Genomic DNA, 6,956 nt, shown 5'->3' with positions numbered 1-6,956 from the left:
ATGGGAATCCAGGCCTCTGTCCCCCAACCCCCATTCCCTCAGGAAGACCCAGGCTTCTGCCCCTCACCTCCACTCTGCCCTGTAGGAAGCCAGCCCTCTGTCCCACCTACCCCCACAGGATCCAGGCCTCTACCCCCTCAACCCTCATCCCCACCAGGGGAAGCCAGGCGTCTGCACCAGCCCCCACTCTCCCAGGCCCACCCCTCCTGCCGAGGGAGCCAGGACACCCACCGCCTCATCGAAGCCCAGGTACAGGAAGTGCTGGTACCATTGCTGCACCTCTGGCCTCGAGCGGTCCCACAGCTGCCGCTTGGGCCTCCTAAGGCTGCTCAGGAACTCCTTGGCTCTGCTCTCCTGGACAGCCACCGGGGTCGTAGTGGGAGCAGGGGCTGAAACAAGGGGTACCCCCCACCACCAAGTACAAAGATGATTTCTTTCCTCACTGGGGTGAATTGCTCTTCCACATCCCCTCCCACCCTGCCTGGCAGGAGATGCTCTGTCTGGCATATCCTTCCTGCAGGACACGGGTACAGTGGGGGCTCCCTCACTAGGTCCCACCCTGGGCTCTGGGGTAGCCAGCCCTGCCCTCTGGGCACTGCCATATCACAGGCCTGGGGTTGGGGCAGGAACCGAATTCAGCTCCTCCTCTGCAGCCCCTGGCCACACCCAGACCCAGGCCCAGCCCTGGACAGGGGCTGGTGCTTCCTTGTGGGCTCTGCTGTCAGGAAACCACAGTGTATCCAGTGCTGCCTGGTGGGTGTTCACTATCCAAGTAAAAAGAGCCCTCTGGGGCTGCTTAGGAGTCCAGGGGAGAGAGAGCTGGAACAAGGGGCCCTGGGCCGGCCAGCCAGGCAAGTCCAGCAGGGGCTGTGGGGACAAGCGGTGCCACTTGGGGTCCCACTGTGTGACCACTGATGATTGGACTGCCTCTTAATGGGGTGACCCTACCTTTCCCATGGCTTCCCTGAATGCCTTCTCTCATGGGCTCAGTGCTGAAAGGGCCCCACTCCTGCAGATACACTCAGGGAAGCTCTGGGTCCTGGGCTGGCCCTGCTGACTGCCTCTGAGCCCCTGTTCCCTCATCTGTGACGCTGGATGGATGGTCTTTGCCTTGAGGTTGGCATGGAGGCTGCACAGGAAAAGGAAGTCAGGTGCCCTTGTGTCCTTGCTCACGTGGGTAAATACCAGCACGTTTGTATTCTCTCCACCTGCTCGTCTGGGCATTTCCCTCTGGGCCTGTCACACTGTTTCACACACAGTAGGTGCTCAGTATATGTTTCTTGGCTTGAGCTGGATAAACGCTGAAGGTATACACAGAGGAGTCCTGATTTTCTCGGTCACTTTCTCTCTGGTATCCCTTGCACAGGTGGCCCTGCCAGAACTCCCATCAGCCCTGGTATCCCTGGGAGATGGCTGCTCAGCCCAGGGAAGGGGCCGTCTGAGGGGCCTGGGAGGTCAGGGGTGGACGAAGGCCTCAGAAGCGGCTGGAAGAGCTGGGGAGATGCTGGGAGTCCCTCTCCATACCGAGAGGAGCCACATGTGCTCAGCAGGTGTGTGTCAGGTGGAGGGGTCACTGCAGACCCCCTGGGAAGTAGCTGCATAAGCACCGGGGCCCCACAGCGGGGAACAGACTTCAAATTCAACCTCCTGGAGCCCCATTAACTCAGGGAAAAGAATAAGTGGCTAAAAGTTCACCTCAGAAATTTAGTCTTCACTCTAAGGGACAGATAACTTCCTGTTTTCCAGGTGAAGACACATGTTCCGAGGGAGAATGGTGTTGACAGGACCACAGGGTGACGGAACCCGCTGCAGGGGCCAGGACTCACCTGCATGGCTCCCAGACTGTTCATGTGCTACCACCACTCCCTGAGGCATGTTCTTCACAACAGGTGTCAGCAACACAAATCTTTCTGGTTAACCCTTTCCCAAGGGCCACCTGGATACAGAGGACGCCCACAAGCCCACTCTGCGCTACCCCAGGACTAAGGCAGTGTGTGCTCCAGACTCAGGCATGTGCTCTAAAGGGCACCAGGGTTCTAAAACAGCCTTCCCTGAACACTGCCGCTCTGTTCCTTTTATTTCTGAATCTACACTGACAGCTTTCAGAGAAGCATTAACTGGCAATAATATTTATCTGATGAAATACCGCACCACATCCCCACAGAACCACCCCTTCTATCTGCTAACCTTTTAAGAAGTAAACACTTTTCATTTTCCAAACACAAGCCTCCAGTGAACACATCAACATCCCCATTTCCCTGCAACCCGCTGAAGAATGCCCCCTTATCCATGTAGGCTGTATTTACCTTCTCGTTTCCGAAGCAGCAACTTGAGTTTGTTTCCACTTATGCCGCCTAAAGGAATGAAGACAGAAATCATTTCAGGATTGTACTGAACCCTTAAATTTCTCACATGCAAAAATCCACATTGGAAAAAACTCACTTCATGCCTCTATCCTGCTTTGGCAACTTGGTATCCAATGCTTGCTGCATTTCCTGTTATGTAGAAAAGGCCATTCAGGCTGCCCGTTGCTCAAACTGGTGACAAGGATTATGGCTGAGCAGGACACTTTGAGCTACTAGAGACCATCTGAACTGTTCTCCAGGAAAAGTAACATTGTCCTTTGAGCCCTTCTATCATAGTATTCAGGCAGTCACCAGGAGTTAGGCGGAGAAGAGATACATGTGTATTGCATGCATGGCTGAGTCCCTCTGTTGTTCACCTGAAACTATCACAACATTGTTAACTGGCTATGTATACATGCGTGCTCAGTTGTTCAGTCGTGTCCGACTCTTTGTGACCCCATGGACTGTAGCCTACCAGGCTCCTCTGTCCATGCGATTCTCTAGGCAAGAATACTGGAGTGAGGAGTTGCCATTTCTTCCTTCAGGAGATCTTTCTCACCCAGAGATTGAACCCTGGATCAAATCCTGCATTGGCAGGCTGAAACTTTAGCATTGAGCCACCTGGGAAGCCCATATGCTAGTATAAAACTTCAAAAAAATTAAATAATATTCAGGCAGTTATCTGTCATACGTACCCGCCTGCAGACTTTACTGAATAGTGTCCCCCCAAATTCATAGCACTCAGAACCTCAGCGTGGGAAGCTATTTGAAAATAAGGTCTTTGCAGATGCAATGAGTTAAGGGTCCGGAGGTAACATGATGCTGGGTTTAGGCTGGGCTCTAAATCCAACTACTGATGTCCTTACAAGAAGAGGTGACACCACACAGATGGCAGTCGTGAGAAGATGAAGGCAGAAGTGGGCTTTCTCTACCACAAGCCGAGGAACGTGCCTCAGTGCTCTCAAAGTTCAGCCCTGTATCGTTACTTGCCCTCACTGTCTTACAATCAGGCATCATTTGTACCATTTACTGTGGTTTGTATTCAGATCTAGAAGTGTTTATAACCTGCCCAATTGTTTAATAGGAAATGATGAGTTTGATCTCATGAAACGTACCCTCTGGCCTGTGAGCTGGTTTGAAGACTGTGGAAGCCTCTGGTCTCTGAGTGCTACTTACAGGAATGAGGCTTGTCCTGTGGAGGGGGAACCAGGGGCTCTGGGAGAGAGCATAGCCTTGTAAAGACTGAGCAGAGCATCCTTAGGTGTATGAGCCACAGTCTGGCCCAAGGATGGAGATGCTGAGATGGTGGTATCCATCCTTCAGCAGGTCCTGCCCTCCCCAACTATGGACCAATTTGCAACTGCAAAGGTGTGGTCTTCTGGGAATAGGAGCCAGAGCTCCAGCCAAACTTTCAGAAGTGTGTGGGGCCCAAAGAAGACTAAGAAACTCTGCTTAAAAAATTTATTATGTAGTTGGGGAGGAAAAAAACACATTTGTAGCCAAAAGTCACAAATTGGCTGCTCACCACTACACGTGACCTGCAAGTGTGTTTTCTTAGGTGCCCCATGTTTACGGATTTAGTATTTGAATGTTTCCAGACCCAGGTCACTTGGCAGACCCCGGGGTGTGTAAACAGCACTTTACCTCTCAAGCCCCCCACAGGTGTTTGAATTTGGGTGCCTCCCACCTGCCTTTAGAATAGGGAGCCAGGTCTGGGGGGAACTCTAGGGATCCCACTGCAAGAGGAGAACACAGTGGGGCCACCCTCGTGTCTTCAGAGGAGGGCTGGTGTCTCTGGGCGGTGGGCTAAGTGGGCAGTGGTCTGAATTCAGAATTATCATCTACACTTCCAGTCAGTCTACAGAGATGCAGTTGTTTAAAAAGCAGGTACAATTTTAGGCCGTGCAAATAAAAGAAGAGCGTCTTGCAAAAAGGAAATACTTGTCCTGCCTGTGTTTCAGCTTGTCTCTGATCAGCCCACCTCTTTTACTATTTGGTTCAGGTGCTAACATGTGACCTTCAGATGGTCACAGGAAAACAGGAGTTCTGGCAAAAGGAAAAAGGTTTAGAAAGAGGAAAAAGTCCAAGAGGAACAAACGGCCTGTGTGTGTGTATGATAACAAATTAAAGGAATTTAGATGTTTAACTGGGGCTTCCCTTGTGGCTCAGACGGTAAAGAATCTGCCTGCCAATGCAGGAGACCCGGGTTCGATCCTTGGGTTGGGAAGATCCCCTGGAGGAAGGCATGGCAACCCACCCCAGTATTCTTGCCTGGAGAATCCCATGGACAGAGGAGCCTGGTGGGCTACAAGGCTGTAGCCCTGTAGAAAGTTGGACATGACTGAGTGACTAACACACACACACACAAACACACACATAGATGTTAAACTAGAGGAAAGAAACTTCTGGGAGCAGAGCGATAGATGGCTCTAAGATGCCACTGGGCCATAAATCTATGGGTGGGCAGCAGGCTGCCAGCACCGGACAGCCACCCACGGCTGGAGCAAATCAACAGAGAAGCTTCCCATCCAGAGTCACTAGAGGTATCCAGGGCATCAGTTGTGAGTCAGCACTGGGGAGGCTGCTGCACAGGAGGTTCAGTTACAAGGGGTGGGACCACTTTCAGTCTGTGCTTCCCTCCCAACCTCAAGAGCCAGTGAAGGAATCTACATTTGCCAACATGGACAGAGCACGAATCTGAGCATATTTTAGTATCTTAATATATGTGAGTCTCCAATGACTCAGAGTAGCCTGCCAAATTAAGTACCACCTCTCTGTCTGTATTCTGTAATAGCACTTTAATACTGATGAATTGAAACAGACATTGGAAAAGTGAAAAGTGTTTGTCGCTCAGTCATGCCCGACTCTTTGCGTCCCCTTGGACTGGAGCTTGCCAGGCTCCTGTCTATGGAATTCTCCAGGCAAGAATGTTAGAATGGGTTGCCATGCTCTCCTGCAGGGGATCTTCCTGACCCAGTGATTGAACCTGGCTCTTCCGCATTGCAAGCAGATTCTTTACCATCTGAGTGGCATTTGTGCTGAAGCTGCAATTTCTCCTAGCAAATCTGTGTCACTACTAACCCAGAAAGGTGAGCCTCATCAGATTCAGCTACACAATTGAAAAGGGTGAACAAGTCTTAAAATGATAAATATCAATGATGTCATGGTGCCAATTACTGCCCACTGAACTGTAAATATCAATGCATGAACGTGGACACCACGCTAACTTTATTTGAAGAAAGGAATAAAGAACGAATGAGCTGCTGTGGGGTTTGTCTTGTAGCATCATGGATTTCTACCCCAACATCACTGGTCACCATTTTTAGGCTGTGCTCATACGCACTCCTGAGTTGATCAAGTTTAGCTCCCTGGCATTCGATCTCCCAGCGGGTTTGGAATTTTAAAATGCCCCCTTTGAAGCTCATGATAAACTGATCAAGAAAGGGCAACGGTCCTTTCTCCACTAAATGCTTTTGGGTGTCATAAAATCATCTTGGGGACTTTACATAAAGATTTTTATTTGGTGTCATAAGAACTTTCACATTCCAGCTCAATGACCATAATATTTTAACCAACTCCTATCACTGCAATCTTGGTATAAATGAAATAAAATACAAATCCTGAAAAGAATGGGTTTCTAGCTGATGTCCATTTGCTGTATTCAGTTGTGGTTCTTAAAATGGGAGGAACAAGCGGGAGGTGATAAATCAGGTGATGGGGAGTGATTGACTGGCCTCCCTTGTGGTCCTAAATTAGAAAAGCAGTCACCCCAGCCCCTCTGTTGTGCTAATGCCCCCCAGGGCTCCCATTGCTCCTCTGGCCTGTTTGCTGTTCCCAACTTGTGCTGACCACCCAAAACACAGACGTTCAGCAACCAAGGGGGTCCTGCCTTTCCACCCACCTTGCTTGGCTGCTTTGTGGTGTGAGAAACTTCAGTCTCAGGTTCTTGAGCAGGTCACCCTCCCATCTTCCAGCCCTTGAATCTTCCCAGTAGACCTGGGGTCACCACCCCACCTCTCACACCCGCAAAGGCACCCCTGCCTGCAGGAGGCCATTCCTGAGCCATAAAGGATGGCAAGAGGGAAGTGAGCACTCAAGGTGAAACCTCCCTAAGGTGGGTTCTGTGGGCTCCCAGGGTTCAGAAGTCCACATCCCACCCACTTCATCTGCAGCCTGTGAGTGAATCCGCGCATTTTCTAGGGAAAGAACTGGGATTGCCAACCCATTCAAGAGGGCCTCCAAGAAGTAGAGACGTTAAAGAATTTCTCCTTTCAGAGCTTTTCCCCAGCGAGGAGGTGAGGCCCTGCTCCTGCTCGCGCAGATTTGCAGGCCTGGAACTTAACTGAGCCGAGGCGCCAGAAAGGGAACACCTGGAAGGGACCCTGGGGATGAAGGCCTTTTGACTCCTCTGAGTTCTGGGTGCCACCTGCCTACAGCGCCCACTGTGCCCTGCCTCTAGCGTTCTGTCCAAGGCTCCTCCGCCTCTTTTCCCAAGGTTGCCGCGAACACCTGAAACCCTGCCCTTGACCCTGAACTCTGCCACTTCCCACCGCCCAAGGGCAGAACCCAAGACCGCTTTCAACTCTTGGCCCTTGCCAGGACTCGGGATGT

At 51.1% G+C, this 6,956-nt stretch overlaps 1 protein-coding gene across 1 annotated transcript in view; it reads right to left on the bottom strand.

Moving 5' to 3' along the window:
* Positions 1 to 6,956, bottom strand: part of LOC104984422 (chromosome unknown open reading frame, human C2orf40) — a 9,962-nt gene that overhangs the window by 2,226 nt on the left and 780 nt on the right. The window contains exons 2-3 of the mRNA XM_010834125.1: positions 2,307 to 2,354; positions 232 to 389 (exon numbers count right to left, since the gene is read on the bottom strand). Coding sequence (XP_010832427.1) covers positions 232 to 389; positions 2,307 to 2,354 — 206 coding nt within the window. The remainder of the gene's footprint in view (positions 1 to 231; positions 390 to 2,306; positions 2,355 to 6,956) is intronic.

This window comes from Bison bison, unplaced genomic scaffold (assembly GCF_000754665.1).
Source record: "Bison bison bison isolate TAMUID 2011002044 unplaced genomic scaffold, Bison_UMD1.0 scf7180017864020, whole genome shotgun sequence".
NCBI lineage: Eukaryota > Metazoa > Chordata > Mammalia > Artiodactyla > Bovidae > Bison > Bison bison.
Note: the sequence above shows the minus strand (reverse complement) of the source record. Positions and strands in the feature narration are given on the sequence as shown.